The 16,126-nt window shown below is 39.9% G+C and overlaps 1 protein-coding gene across 1 annotated transcript in view; it reads left to right on the top strand.

Annotated features, from left to right (window-relative positions):
* LOC117255212 (metal transporter CNNM1-like) overlaps positions 1–7,965 on the top strand; it is a 29,826-nt gene extending 21,861 nt beyond the window's left edge. Inside the window, exons 8-10 of the mRNA XM_033623878.2 lie at positions 3,304–3,408; positions 4,141–4,245; positions 6,768–7,965. Of these exons, the coding sequence (XP_033479769.2) occupies positions 3,304–3,408; positions 4,141–4,245; positions 6,768–6,847 (290 nt within the window). The 3' untranslated portion in view covers positions 6,848–7,965. The remainder of the gene's footprint in view (positions 1–3,303; positions 3,409–4,140; positions 4,246–6,767) is intronic.
* The last annotated feature ends 8,161 nt before the right edge of the window (positions 7,966–16,126 follow it).

Here is a 16,126-nt window from a genome sequence, read left to right as displayed (position 1 = left end):
AGGAGTCACAATAAATACTGTACTGCTGAGATTTATTGAGATTTATACACTGTCTCCAAACCACAACTGATCTGAACAGACAAAGTCCTTATGGATGTTATTCACATCAAAATGTTTTTAAGCCGATTGGTTGTGTGTTGACATGGCATTTTCTCCAAAACTCACTTGTTATTGCATATACACTAATTTGCAGACACATAATGAAAGTTACTTTTTATTGTCAACCAAAGTATCAGGGCTCCCCCTGGCCTTAACCTGCAAAATGTCACTCAAACTAACAAGTACCGACCAGGAAGAGACACAACAAGACCACAGAGAGATGCAAAGGAACTGCAGAGACACAAAGTAACTACAGTATATAATAGAGATGGAATCACCAGAGGATACACGATAAAATATATTGCGATTTATTATCTTTTTACAACTGTAAATAATGTCCCTAAAGGAAAACTTTGTCAACATCTGTTTTATCTAAAAAGATAAAGTTCTCAGTCTGTTCATCTGACTTTAGCAGTTTTTGCAGCAGTAAAACGCATGTAGCGGACTGAAAAGCAACCGATGAATTATTCTAGTAAGCTACCTAAAGTTTAATTTGTATTTGTAATATTAAGAATTTATATAATGAAAAAAATCTATACTTGGTGATACAATATTGCCTCACAAAAATATCTTGATATTATGCTGTATCAATTTTTTCGTTTCTCATTTTCGTTTTGAAAAAAGTTCGCGTTTAAACGGCAACATTTTGATAACAATCGCTGTGCACACGGATCCGCAAAATGACCAAAAACGCTGCAGTATACATGCCAGGCCAGTAGTTGGCAGTGTGACACTTACGCTTCCTTCTACAAAGCGGTGATGTATAAACAAACAAAATGGCAACCGCAAAAACGTTTGTCTGGACGGACGATGAGGTGGAGTTGCTACAGTAAATCTACACTATGATGGGGAAGCGTTGATAAATCCAACAGGGTGAGCAGCACAAGCAGAGCTCGGGAGTCCGCCATTGTTGTTGTGATGGTCGACTTTCTCGCGCATGCCTAGTGACTGGAAGCGTAATGCGCCTGTGCGAAAAGTCTCCGTTTTCAGAGGAACTGCATATTGCAAGTTTACATGACAACGGAGACGGTGCCATTTCCAAAAAATTGCACTCTGGAACCTGTTTTCAAAACGTTGCGTTTTCAGGCACCCAAAACACCGCTGTCGTGTAAACGATCGGCCAAAACACAACTAAAGTTTACTGTTTTCAGTTGAAATTGTTGTGGTATAAACGGGACCCTAGTATATGATGGGGAAAGAAATGCAAAATATCACAAACAGATGCAAAATTACCAAAAAAGACACAAAGCTACCTTAACAACATACAAAATTACCTGTAAGAGATACAAAACAACTACGGAAAGACACACAATTCCAGAAAGGGGCAAAAAATTCAAAAAGAGGCACAAAAAACCCGCTAACATCTGGCTTTTTAATGTTACGGGAAAGGTTACAATCAGTATATACACCTGGGTCAAATGACTCTGCAACAGTCACAGGTATTTAACGACTCTCTGATCGGCACTGATGGAAACATAAAACCTGGGTCAATGCGGTAATTTTAGCCCCTTAACTGGCGAGATGCAATGACCCGCCACCACAGAAACACGTCCGACTCTGCCCAAGCAGTACTCAAACATCCTTCCAAATGAGTCAGCACCAAGTTTGAAAGAGAGACTGAATAAATAAGAGATATATAAACATATAAAAAGAAGTAACCACTGTCACATTTTCACAGGCCTGCATGCTGCTTTCTACTGTTTACTATCCTGTATTCTAGCCTGTTTATGATGTTCAGTGTAACACACACACAAGAAGGCATACTCGTCTGCTGCAGGGCCGTGTACACAGCTCTGGTCTACTGGCAATGGGAGAAGAGTCTATTGCCTATTTTTAGTCTGCTTACCTGTGTTTAAAAGACCCACGTACACATGCTTATTTTGGTGGAAAGGGTCAGAAAAGCAGACACAAAATGACTACAACAAAAACAGAGGTAAAAATCACCACAAAGTCTGTGTGTGTTTCCAGTCCTGTGTAGGAGAGGTGGTGGGGCCTTTGACATGTCTGTGCCCAGGGGCCCAAATACAAAATCTTTATGCTGATGCTCATGTCTTTACCAATGTGTTGCTGCAGTGACTTTTACAGCTGCATTTCTGTTACTGCGAGGGAGAACTCAGTCAGTAATCTGTCTTTGAATGCACCGCAGGGACGGAGATCATAAACATGAATATTAATGCAGCACTGCGGCTTAATTACTTTGTTCAGAGTGGTGCACCAAATGATGTTCCTCATAGAAGGCAACCTGATTATCTTTACAGTTTCCTGGTTAGAGAAATTACAGTCAGTCAAGGGAAGACTTTAATGGCATATATGGCAAAATTCACATGAAAAACCTACACTAATGGGAATGAACAGATGGACATCGCCTTATAAAATATAAATATTACTATTCCATACCCATTGAGTACAGCATACCATACCATGACTTAGTCATACCAAAAATTAGAAAAAATAACGAAAAAAAAAAAAAAAATAACATTGGTCCACAGGGGGAGCCACAGTGATGGGTTGCATTTTAGCCATTTTGAAGCATTTTTCTGTTGTTATAGCGCCACCCAGTTGCCAATTAGAGTTAAATTTCTCCAGTCACCTTGAGGCTTCCTGTTCTACATATCTACCAAGTTTAGTAAAAATCCATATGGCGGTTAGGCTCTCTAGCGCCCCCTCCATTATTGATGGGGTCAATAATGGAGGGGTCTCCTCAGATTATGTGTGGTCATATGCCTACAAAGTTGCATGGTGATGGGTGAAACCCTTGAGATGTTATACACCTTTATGTGATGAGCCACGCCCTCCGCAATATTCATTGCCTTATAGAAGCTCAGTTTTAGTAAGTTTTCCAACTTTTGCCAAGAGGGAACTTTAGATATTGGTCCCTAGATTATGTTCACCCAGTTTCATGCAGATCGCTCAAACTTCCTAGGAAGAGATCCATTTGAACTGTTTTTCCAAAAATTCAAAATGGCGGAAAATCTATATAAGCGGAAGTTATGGGTTCTTGAGGCAAATTTGTTCCTCATGAGGAGAGGCATCTCTGTGCAAAGTTTCATGTCTCTACGACATACGGGGCATGAGATATGCCCATTCAAAGTTTGCCATTTCTATCGGTGGCTATAGCGCCCCCCTTTTTTCATCATTATATAGTAAGAGGATTACATGTGTTTTGATGCATGCATGTGTTTATGTGTGTTGTATCTGCTGCAGGCAGCAAGTCTGACGGCCAGAAGAGTCCCAGCGATTCAGTGTTTCTTAGGATGGATGAGATCCCTTACATCAGGGAGGACAGGCCTGAGACTGAGGCACACACTGGTATGATGTCTTACTGTTCATTGCTGTGTACAGACAAGCAATCTGATTGAGGGATCACTTTTCCCACTCACGTGTCAAGTGATAATAACCATAAATAACAATAGATTATTTAAAGGGAGAGTTCTATAGAGATGTTTATCACTCTAGATTGTTTTAGTGTGAGTTGCTGAGTGTTGGAGGTATCGGCTGTAGAGATGTCGGCCTTCTCTCGAATATAATGGATCTCATAATGCACGGAGGGCTCCACTCTGAGAATCTACGAGCAGTGAAAAGAGGGAGGCTGAGGATTAGTGAGTGTCAGAGCCACCATTCAGGATGAAACAAGGAGCATGGCCTCCTGGGATAACCTGCTCGGAGAGAGCCTCAGGTAGCAGAAGACGTAGGGTGATGAAGTGTGGTAGCTGTAGTTCAGTAGAAAGAAAATAGTTCACAACAAGGTCTGTGGATTATCTTGAGTAACCAGGTCATGATTTCTGGAAAGAGACATTGCTGCTGAGGTTTTTAAATCTATGTTTCTGGCGCTCTGAGCACCACAAGCCGAGAGCCATCTAGTTCCATTATATTGGAGAACATCTCTACGGCTGATGTGTCCTTCGTCTCACCTCGTACACAAAGCTGTCTGAGAGTCGTGCAGGACTTTAATGTCTCCTCCAACAGAGACCAAAGCTGTTCATCATTGACGGGGTCATAACTATGTCTCTCTCTCCCTCTCTCCCTCTCTCCCTCTCTCAGACATGGCCTCTGTTCCCATAGAAACGGACACGTCTCCTTTCATCAGCAGCCTGTCCCTGAGCGGCTCAGAGGACACACTGGGCAAGAAACTCCTGCTCAAACTCAGTCAGTCTCTCTCTCTCTCTCTCTCACACACACTCTCTCACACACTCTCTCACACACACACACACAGAACACTTATTCACCAACCTTTTCTATGCCTCTCACACTCTCTCCCTGCTCTGCTTTGATTAACATGTAAACTCGACACACACTCACAATGACAGCTTCCTCTCCAGATCCTGCCTCCTACTTAAACATACATTAGTTACTTGGACTACTTTGTATTCTCATGAAGATTCTTAAAGGGACATTACACTTTTTTTTGTTGCTCTATGTACACATACACATTTGCAAAGCATATCTTAAAAGCCATAAACTACATACAGAGATAAAAAATAGACACAAACAACAATAGTTTATAAAGTTTTCAAAAAGTATTTTCTACTTGCCAGGAAGGCCTCCATTTTTATGCATCTCAGTTGGGTATGAAAACACCTCACAGAGAATTACAACTCATTTGAAATCCCAGATGATTTCATGTCTGATTTATTACTGTGACTTATGTTACTGTTGGTAATGGAGCAGATGTGACTTGATCTTATCAGAATCAGAATCAGAAATACTTTATTGATCCCCGAGGGGAAATTATTTATGTTACAGGTGCTCCTTGCAAGAGAGGAAAGATACATGAAAATATAAGAAATTTAAACAATAGTATTAACAAATATATAGTTAAATAAACAGAAATTATTAACAAACATAAACGTAAATAAATATATATATATACTATATATATATATACAGTACAGGCCAAAAGTTTGGACACACCTTCTCATTCAATGCGTTTTCTTTATTTTCATGACTATTTACATTGTAGATTCTCACTGAAGGCATCAAAACTATGAATGAACACATGTGGAGTTATGTACTTAACAAAAAAAGGTGAAATAACTGAAAACATGTTTTATATTCTAGTTTCTTCAAAATAGCCACCCTTTGCTCTGATTACTGCTTTGCACACTCTTGGCATTCTCTCGATGAATGAATTTTACTTGACAAATTAGGGACATGGCATATTTGCACAGAATTAATATCACACATGATCTCCATGATTATTACAAACTAGTCCATACCCATCGGTAGCTTTGTCACCTTCTACCTATGCCAATCCTCAATGCCTATGTGCAGTTTCACATAGATTGACCACGTCAGTGAGTAGAAAAATGTGGGACAGACAGAATGACTGACTGACAGTTTCTGTGATTATGTACAGCATACCATACCATGACTTAGTCATACCAAACATTAGAAAAAACACCAACATTGGTCCACAGGGGGAGCCACAGCGATCAGTCGCATTTTAGCCATTTTTAAGCATTTTTCTGTTGTTATAGCGCCACCCAGTTGCCAATTAGAGTTAAATTTCTCCAGTCACCTTGAGGCGTCCTGTTCTACATATCTACCAAGTTTAGTAAAAATCCATATGGCGGTTAGGCCTAGATAAAAAATGAGCTCTCTAGCGCCCCCATTTTGTTTGATGGGGTCAATAATGGAGGGGTCCCCTCAGATTATGTGTGGTCATATGCCTACAAAGTTGCGTGGTGATGGGTGAAACCCTTGAGATGTTATACATCTTTATGTGATGAGCCACGCCCTCCGCAATATTCATTGCCTTATAGAAGCTCAGTTTTAGTAAGTTTTCCAACTTTTGCCAAGAGGGAACTTTAGATATTGGTCCCTAGATTATGTTCACCCAGTTTCATGCAGATCGCTCAAACTTCCTAGGAAGAGATCCATTTGAAGTGTTTTTCCAAAAATTCAAAATGGCGGAAAATCTATATAAGCGGAAGTTATGGGTTCTTGAGGCAAATGTGTTCCTCATGAGAAGAGGCACCTCTGTGTAAAGTTTCATGTCTCTACGACATACGGGGCATGAGATATGCCCATTCAAAGTTTGCCATTTCAATCGGTGGCTATAGCACCCCCCTTTGGCCAATTGATGTAATATTGCTTCATTCACATCCTCCCATGACCCTCTACCACTGTGCCAAATTTCACATGGATTGACCAAGTCAGTGAGGAGAAAAACGTGGAACAGACACACACACAGACAGAGTTTTCGTCATTATATAGTAAGATTACTGGAGGTCCCCAGGTTTTACTAGTCCAATGTAAAAAGGGCTAAAATCAGGGTCAGCCTGATTATGGTTGATACGAACTTCTTTTGCTGCATCGGCCATAGAGATTTGGGAAAATCAGATTCCAGAGAGCCTCATAAAGCTGTCCATATAAACTTAAGTTTTCTGGTAATTATTTTAGATGCTTGTGTCTGAGGCCACCAAAAGTAAACATAGCCCCTGCATTAGCTTTTGTAGCTAACTGCAACCAGCAAACCAAACTAGCTGCTCATTCATCTGCACATCAGAATCTGGATTTCCCGAATCTTTACGACAGAGGTGAGGAGTGTAAAGCTGGCACGACCCAAAGTCAGAATGGACACAGTTATATGGATAAGCTCCTCGTAGAATAAAAACAGAATTTTCATTGAACTGTTCCTAAACTGTCGACATGTCTCGTCTCTTCAGGCCACAAGAAGAGGAAAAAATCCCGCGAAGGAGAAAAGACGCCAGAGGACAATTCAGAGCAGCCGCTGGTGAAAACCTAGCAGAGTGCGAGTGAAACGGACCCGAACTCTCCATCATCTGATGGTTCTATAAGTTGTTTGTAAAGACGATGTGGTTACTACAGCTATCAGAGTTTTATCTGAAAACACTCCACACACCCCCGCTGCAGGAGATTATAAAGAGGACCCATCACCGGGACTGAACGCACAGATGGAAGAAACCATTCCATCAAAACAAACGGGGGTCGCAGCTTTGGCAATATGCATCAAACTGTAGCTTGTCATCGCCACAGGTTTTTCACGCTGATGCTTGTAAATAAAGGAATGACTGCGGATGTAAAATGTTTGTAGGAAAAATAATAGTTTTTTATACACTGTATACCCTCCTCATGTGATCACTTCTCCAACGGAGCTCAAAGGAATGACACAGGACACAAGAATCGGATGGAAGACACCAAAGATGTTGCTGTTGTTGTACATACTGCGCCAGACTGCACAGGGGACATCTCGACAGGACAGACGTTACCTGGCAGCTTTGTGTTAAGGCTTTTGATTTGAAAGGTTGCTTGATTATCGCTTGTTTACCTGCTAATTAGATCTGTAGTCTAACATGTTAGTGTAGAAACATATTGTTCTTTTTGCCTTTTATTTATCTGTGAACAAGTGTTTTATATCCAGAGTGTGTCTGGATGTCAGTTTTTAAAAATGTTCGTTGCTTCCCAAAATTTAAATAGACACACATCTAACATAATATGGCCAAAAGTATATGGACAGCCCTGTTTTTCCTGGTTTGGGCTCATTACTTACAATGAACAGAAGTGTTGAGACACCAACATGCAATATTTTGGACTTTAGTGTAACTTTGCATTTATAGTTTTTGTATGTTGGTGTCAGGAAATAAAACAAAGGTTTAAACACCTGCTCTGCATCATCACAGCCAATTACAGTATGTTCAAACAGCTGATCTGAAGAAGCTGACTGATTGTACACCTTGTTATTTCAGCATGTAATTTTTCTCCAAATTCTCTTGTGTAGTTTCTGTTTTTAATCTGTTCTTATTACCTCTGCCAAAGAGGTCATGTTTTCAGTTTGTTTGTTTGTTTGTCAGCAGGATTATGGAAAAAATACTGGCCCAATTTTCATTAAACTTGGTGAAAGGGTGTAGCCAGGGTGTCTGCAGGTCCTTAAAAAGTCTTAAAATGTCTTAAACGCCCAGTGTGTAGGATTTAGGAGGATATATTGGCAGAAACATAATATAATAAGCATGTTTTCTTTAGTGTACAATCACCTAAAAATAAGAATTTTACATATGTTTACATCTACCAAGGGAGCAGGTCCTCATCTACAGCCTTGTGGCACCACCATGCTTCTACAGTAGCCCAGAGCGGACAAACCAAACATGGGCTCTAGATAGGGACATAACATTTTCACATCAGCCACCATAGTTAGCAGCCCTTCCGCAATGGGAGAGTAGGAAAAACACTGATTTTTTTTCAAACACAAACCTGCTTTATTCTTAGGAGACCTCTGTGGATACTTAGCTGGCAGTAAGAACCTTCTAAATTTCTAAAGATGAGGACAAAGGGTGAGCACACATTAGGAGGTGCTGGGCTAGCAGCCTGTCTCCGACATGCCAAACAACATTGGAAAAACACTGATTTGTGACATTTAACTGCTTTATTCAGTGTTTTTATTAGTTTTAATCACCCGGTCTGTTTGTCTTGGAGAGGAAGAGACCTCTGTGGATAATTCGGCTCCCAGTAAAAACCTCCTGAACAATGAACACTGAAGGAATTCTTACCGGGAGATGTTTCAGCTGGTTGCAATCTGCAAACCTCCAGCTAGCTGCCATTAAATCCCCCTAAATCTTACACACTGGAACTTTAAATTTAATTGAAAATATTAGGCCTTAAATGTCATTGAAGTTTGAATTTGTGAGGTCTTAACTGCCACAAAGCTTTTATCTAAATTAATTTATCCATCTTTTAGTTCCTTTTTATAAAAATAAGTCGAGCTCTTCTGAGTAAAAGTCCACATTTTTGATGTTTAAATCTTTAAACCTACCACTGAACTTAATTGTCTTTTTATTTCATACTTGCACTTTCTTGTTGGCAAAATGTAGATTAACCTAAGTCACTTTTGTTACCAACATTGCTTCATAAAACCCACCTCTGCACGAGACTACCTATATTCTACTTACATTTATACTTACCCACAATGCTTAATAAGAAACTGATTATTTGTTCAAAAATCAGCCTTAAATTTGGTTTAGATATTTATCTTGAAATGGTCTTAAAAAGCATTAAATTTAAGTGTCTGATACCTGCAGACACCCAGCATGGGCCAAGGAAGAACCTATTAAATTTTGGAGCAGATCTGAATCATGAAGTGGATACACAAATTATTTTCTCAAGATAGGAAATTCGGCCTTTGTGGAGCTTGTTATTTGTTTCCGTCTATACTTACCTGTATTTATTTCTGTTCTGCAACAACCCAACTTTTCCACTGGGGATTAATAAAGGCGTATCTCATCATATGTTAAGAATGAGCAGATTGGATTTGTATGGTTGTTCAACATTCTTTTTTCGTAAGTATTTTCTTCATTTTTTTTTCTTGATTTGTTTGACTTGAAGATGTAGATGTAGTCACCGTGATGTCACACTTGGCTTGTGGACTACCGTTCTGAGGCCTCGAGTTTGGTATTTTGGCCAGGCCTCCAGGAACACTGCTCAGCTTTGCTTCCAATTCTTCCCCAGGGGCCACTCTCAGTTATTTAAATCCCTGTAGCCCAAAAAGCATTTTCTCGATAGACCACTACTATAAAAAAGACGTCTGTAAAACTGTTGACACCTGGAACAGCAAACAAGGTCAGTTATTATTGTTACCCTTATACATTTTTCATTCAAGGAGGTTTTATCTTTGTAAAACCAAATGGAGACTCGCGGGCGGGGCCAGTGGTAGAAACACTACTGCACATATTCAGTGGCATGTGCACCCAGCAAGCAATTCTCCAGTGAGTGCTGGACGGAGCAGTCCAACAACAACAACCCCGCCCCTGTGAAAAAGTACCATTGCGGTGGAAATGCTAAGTGGACCAAGGGTCTACGTGCTATTTCTGATGGGTTACTTTTGGTTCCAAAGGTACTATATTGAAAGTGTTTGGTGGAAACAGGGCTACAGATACATGTTTTTGGCTGTCACCATCTTGGTTTTTGGAGCCAGAAGTGACCATACTTGGACAAAAGGGTGGAGCTATGGAGGATACGATTGCTACAGCTCTATCCTGATTGACAGGTCACCTTGGAAGTGACTTGTCAATCACAAGGTAGTCGCGCCCTAAAGCTTACCCTGCTTTATCGTCCGTTTTACTCCAAATGTGTCCATAATTTACAAAATGAACGTCATGCTGTATTCAAGAAGACTTGAAACTAGAGATTGAGACCATAAACTAGTTGGGATAATGTTCAGTGAGGTAAAAAAAATCAGTCTAAGTATGGGCATGTACAGTACTCCAACAAGTGGAGTCGCCCCCCTGCTGGCCTTTAGAAAGAATGCAGGTTTAAGGCATTTCAGCATTGGCTTCACATTTCCGACCCCGCAGCTACCTCCACTTCCTTTATACAGTCTGTGGTTGCTTATTCTGCTTTGTGGTGAAAATCATCCCTATAATGCCTCCACTTACCCAGAGACCATCCTCCTCCTCATTTGTTTTTCTGTTTTGTTATCTGAACCTTTCCTTTTGAAGGTATGTGATCTGAATCACAGTTTTATACCTTATAAAAATTTCATCTCTTTTTTTCTTCAGAGGACTATCACACTTTGTCTAAGTCGAGGATAAAAGACAGATTGGAGCTGCCTGTCTGCATATAGATTTTTAAAAATCTTGGATCTGCCTTTCATTTCGGTGCAGTTTTATTCATCACACGATTTGTGACCACTGAACCTCTTTAAATAATCATCTCTTGAGCGGAGCCCTTTTCATTAGATCCATTTCAATTATAAATGAATCACGTCCTCTCTGGTGTTTCTTTATGAGAGGTGAAAATGAAGTGAGCTTCTGGCTGCAGACACTGTTCACCACAACACAGGATGTGAGGGCTCTGTGCCCTTGTGTTATGCAGAATGCTTAGATTACATGTTATTGATTTCATGAGGTCAGCGCCTTCTGCATTATCTAAACCAAATACACATCTCAAAAAAAGGCTCTATTGCAGTCTGATGTACACCTTCATTCACCAGAGTCTTGAATCATTTCCAAGCTCAACCAATCAACATATATCTAAAATATCTGTATCAACTCTACCTTTACTTTAACATCACTGAATTAATCTGCATTCATACAATAATGATTTTATTCCAGTAAATGTTGCCTTTTCATGTTTGTTTGATTAAATCATGTTTAATTTCAGATTTCTTTTTATCACCACATTGGCAACAAAAACAGGATGTCTGAAACCTACTGCAAAAAATGTCAGTATATCTTAAGATGAAGAATGTTTTCAGAACTGTTTAATATTCTTTCCAATACATTTGTTCTTTGCCTCCCTGCTGGATGGATACGAGTGTGAATGTAAGGATGATATGATGTGTTTACATTTCGACTGCAAAATAGGTGTTGACTGCAAAGCTTCGTCGGCATGACTTAAAGAAGCAGTAGTGCTTCAACTTGGGTTTAAATGTTTTTACCAAGCTTGTCTCCACTTTCTTTTTTGTTGCAACTCTCAACTGCTACCTACTTTTTGTATAAAAGCAACACTGAAAATGCTTAATGCAAACATAATGTGACCAACTCTGCAGATTGTGGAGGAGAAACCACGAACAAGAGTCTGTGGATTTTCTTTTTAAATTTTACCCCAAAACACCAGTCGATTACACAAATGATCACACATGTGATGAGGTAAAAGAAATAAGTGATGGTAGTTTTTTTTTAATTGACCTCCAACAGGTCATTTTTACTGAAGACATGTCAAAGTACAACCCAATCACCAGAATAAATGTTGGCATTGTATGTTTCTCCAAACTATGGACATGTCCCTTTTTTAGGTTTCATCTATTCTTTACATTTAAACTTTGAATTTTGTTGTAGCAGTGCTGTGGTTAACATGTGATTAGGTTTTTGGAAAAAACTCCACTTGGTTATTGTTAGGAAAACGAAGTTTTGGCTTAAAATATCTGGTCTAGTCGCCACAAACACACTCACACATGGCTGGAAATGTCCCAAACTCTTGTTAAGAAATACCCACTTTTGCCACTAAAAAACACGGCTGGAAACGTCCTGAATTAGCATTAAAATACCTGCTTTTGTAGCTACAAACACAGCTGAAAAAGTCCAAACTCTTGTAATAAAAATACCCACTTATGTAGCTACAAACACAACAAGAAATGTCCCAAACTCTTGTTAAAAATACTCACTGTTGTTGCTACAACCACAGCTGGAAATCTCCCAAACTCTTGTTAAAAATACCCGTTTTTGCCACTATAAACATGGCTGGAAAAGTTCGAATTCATGTTAAAAAATACCCACATCTGTCACTGCAAACACAGCTGGAAATGTCATACATCTTGGTGAAAAATACCTGCTTTTGCCACTACAAACATGGCTGGAAATGTCCAAACTCATGATAAAAAATATTCGATTTTGTCGCAACAGACACTGCTGGAATGTCTCATCCCTCGTTAAAAAATACCCGCTACAAACAGTTGATATTGAACAGTGGACTGTTGCTGTCTGCTGCTTAGCAGCCATCTCACCGAGGTGTCATGCAATCCACCATCTCCTCCTCCTCCTGATGAGAAACTCAGCTCATATACTCATATCCATGTAATCTGAACTATGTCACTTCAGAAACGCTGATGTGATGCATAGGAAAAATAAAAACATAACTTATCTATGATATGCAGAAACATACAATGCAAACATTTTATTCTGGCAATCAGGCTGCCAGTTGGAAGAGCACAGGTGTGAATAAAATCATAGATGGCTGAATTCCATTTAGCTGCTTTGATTTCACTACCCTGCTGCGATGAATGTTGGCTCATTGTCACACCGCCATGGATTACTGGGACATTTGACAAGTCAAAATGTCTGCTGTTCTAAAGCTCTGTTGAAATTTGGACTTTGGGTGATGATTTGTCATCTTCTGTTGGAAAAAGGAAACTTACTCACTTGGCAGAGATACACTGATGTCAAGATATTAAACTGGTAGGGTTAGTGTTTCTATGTGTAGCATCTATTTTATCCAAATGAATCACACTGGAAACATACCTTTTGAGGAATAAAAGGGGGAAAATTAAATTATTAACTGATTATGTTATATCAGTTGCTGTTATGTAAAAATGTGTTGCTTTTTAAATTCTTACAGGACTCGTTGCATGGAAATGGCGACCTAGAGGAATTGAACAAGTCTTGCTTTTGTGGATTTAATGCCTCAGTCTCTACATGGGCTCAAATTTGAAATGGTCAGTTCTCTTAACATAAAGAAAAGGAAATGTATTTGGCACTGATACCTGTAAGATGTTATAGTGTGGTGTCTTAAGCCTAATAATTTTCCGCACTGATCAAATATGACATAACATCAGGCTCTTTGTCCCAGGAAATGTACTCAGACATAACAGTGTGGAGGTTTTGGTTGCAGCTTGGAGCGCTGTCTTCTTGCAACCCACAATCCTTCAGTTCTCTCCCTGTCTGTGCACAGTGTTCTGTCCCTGAACCTGCAGTGCTCTGTATTTGGTGTTTGTCTGCATGGTGTAAGGGGACGGGATGGACGGGCGTGGCTCCGTCCGACTGAGTTTGCAGGATCAGATTTGTGGCACTGCAGCACAGAGGAGGAGGAGGAGGAGGAGGAGGAGGAGGAGGAAGAAAAGGGAGCCGCAGACAGAGGTCTGAAGTCGCAGATCTCACTGACATAGAAGCCGTTACTGGCCTTTTAATGAAAAGGCCACTCAGAATAATCAATATAATTTAAGTTCCTCTCTGAACTAACCTGCTACATCACTTGTATGGTTTTATTTTGGCGAGTCACCTGCATTTAAAGAGCTGTATGTGTTTCACTGGAGGTTTTAAAGGTCTCATGTCCCACAAAAACTATTCAAAGAGGAAAAACTTCCTTAGGAAACAGGATGTTTTCTTAAATGACAATCATGAAATGTAAAGACCCTAAATCCTGGCAATATCTACAGCTCTCAGCAGCATGTCCCAGTAGTATTGGCTTTGAAACCCTCGGATGGATCCATCGCAGACTGGGGAGGATGAAGAAGAAGGAGTGGTGCTTTCTAACTCCGCTCATTGGCTAATGTACCAGGCAGGGGGGGGAGCATCACTCCTGGCTGCTATATTTCAAACCTGCTGAGTCACTTTGCTGCATTGGAGCGTCGACCACAGCCAATCAGCATCATCCTTTGAGGTCAAAGACGGACAATAACTGACTGTGCTGCAGGATTTTCTTGATGAGATTGTTGGTTTAGCGGACACATTCTCCTCCTGCACATGCATTTGATGTTTGGTTATCAGGATGTGTTCTTAAAGGGACGGTTCACCCTAAAATCAAAAACACATCTTTTTCCTCTTACTTGTAGTACTGTTTATAAATCTGGATTGTTTTGGTCTGAGTTGCAGAGTGTTGGAGATTTTGGCCGTAGAGATGTCAGCCTTCTCTCCAATATAATGGAACTAGATGGCGCTCGGCTTGTGGTGCTCAAAGCGCCAAAGGAATACATTGAAAAAAGTCATGGAGGAACCATTTTTCTGCTACCAAATGCCAACCTCATCACCGCACAGAAGGAAGTGTGCATCTACTAATGGAGGGGAAGCTCATGCTCCTAACAGCAGGTGTGGCGTCCTCCTCGGCTGAGCTGTAATGTTAGCTAGCTCTGTGGTGCTACATGAGCTAGCAGTAGCTGCACGCTTCTTTCTGTGCAGTCACACGATTGGCAGTAATTAAACTGGCTGTCTGACGAGGAATAGGAACAGGTGAGACCAAGTGCTGGAAACTGTAGTAAAGTGTTTGATTTGCATCTAGTGATGTGGCCCAACCCACTGTGTTTGCGTCATTAATAAAAAAAATTGCATGCAACATTTCACTCTGCCATTGTTGTCCAAAAACTGTGAACACACATCAGTGAGCCACAGCTCTGTTGCACGTGGCTCACGTGTTCCTTCATTACCAAGAACACACTCAGCTGCAGCAGCTGCTGCTATAAAAAAAACACAGTCGAGCACTTGATGTGTTTTAATTTGCCACTGACAACAGTCCAGCAAATGCACCATTAACTCCTGTTTGGCTAACATTTGCTTAAAACTACATGCAACTACAACCGTTAAAAAATATTCAGCTTTTTTAAAGTTGAAAATAAATATTTGAGAGACATACTTTAAAAAAATTCTTCTGTAGGAACCAATTTGTTTGGGATTGAGATTGTCGGATTATCATTAACTATTGAAATTTAAATAGTATTTCCAGTAGATGCAGTAAAAAAAAAAGCTGGAGGTGAAAGCTTACAAGGGACAAAGTTTATGTCCAAATCTTGTCTTTCTATTAGTTTCAGGATGACTTCCTTTATACTAGGGATGAAACCGTTACTGGTTTCATGATGTAATTCCAGATGGTCTGTATCAACATTTAAATTTTTAATTACCATTAAAACTATGAATACTGTACTTTCAAAAATTCAGTAAATACAGTCCAACATCAACCAAAGTTGGCAACAGTCTCCCTGACATTTTGCATCAGTGAAAACGTGGCAGGAGGCAGTGACAGCAGTCTGGAGACATTTCAGCCTTACAGCGTGAGGTACACTTCAGTACATTTTAACAGTAACTCTTAAAACTGATAACTATGATCATGTTGGTCATTGTAATTGTGATGTGAGCGTGATTTCTCACAACTTATACCAGCCGCCACCTCACCAGAGAGGAAGTTTCTGGTCTCTCTTCTCACTTTGATTTGACACCAGCTTTTCTGTTGCTGTGGCATCTCCTCGTGTTATGAGGTTGACCTACCAGCCTGCTACCTTTGCTTTGCTGGATACCAGTTTGTGCCTGTATCCCCACCAGTTTCAGCCTGTGCTCTACACCTTGTTCTGTATTGTTTTATTTTGTTTTGCTGGGTTTTATTGGTCTTTATTTTTTTATTGTATGTCTCTTCCTCACCTGTTTTCACTTGTTCTGTTATCACCATACTACACAATAAAGTTAAATATAAGAAAATATATAATAATGATTGTGATATGAGATTTTACTTCAAACACATAGATATTGTAGAAACTGTAACAGCCTGAAAATTTGAAAAACAACAACAACAAAAAAACAGGCAGAAAGGAAAG

Source organism: Epinephelus lanceolatus, chromosome 3 (genome assembly GCF_041903045.1).
Source record: "Epinephelus lanceolatus isolate andai-2023 chromosome 3, ASM4190304v1, whole genome shotgun sequence".
Lineage (NCBI taxonomy): Eukaryota > Metazoa > Chordata > Actinopteri > Perciformes > Serranidae > Epinephelus > Epinephelus lanceolatus.
This window is presented reverse-complemented; position numbering and strand designations above follow the sequence as displayed.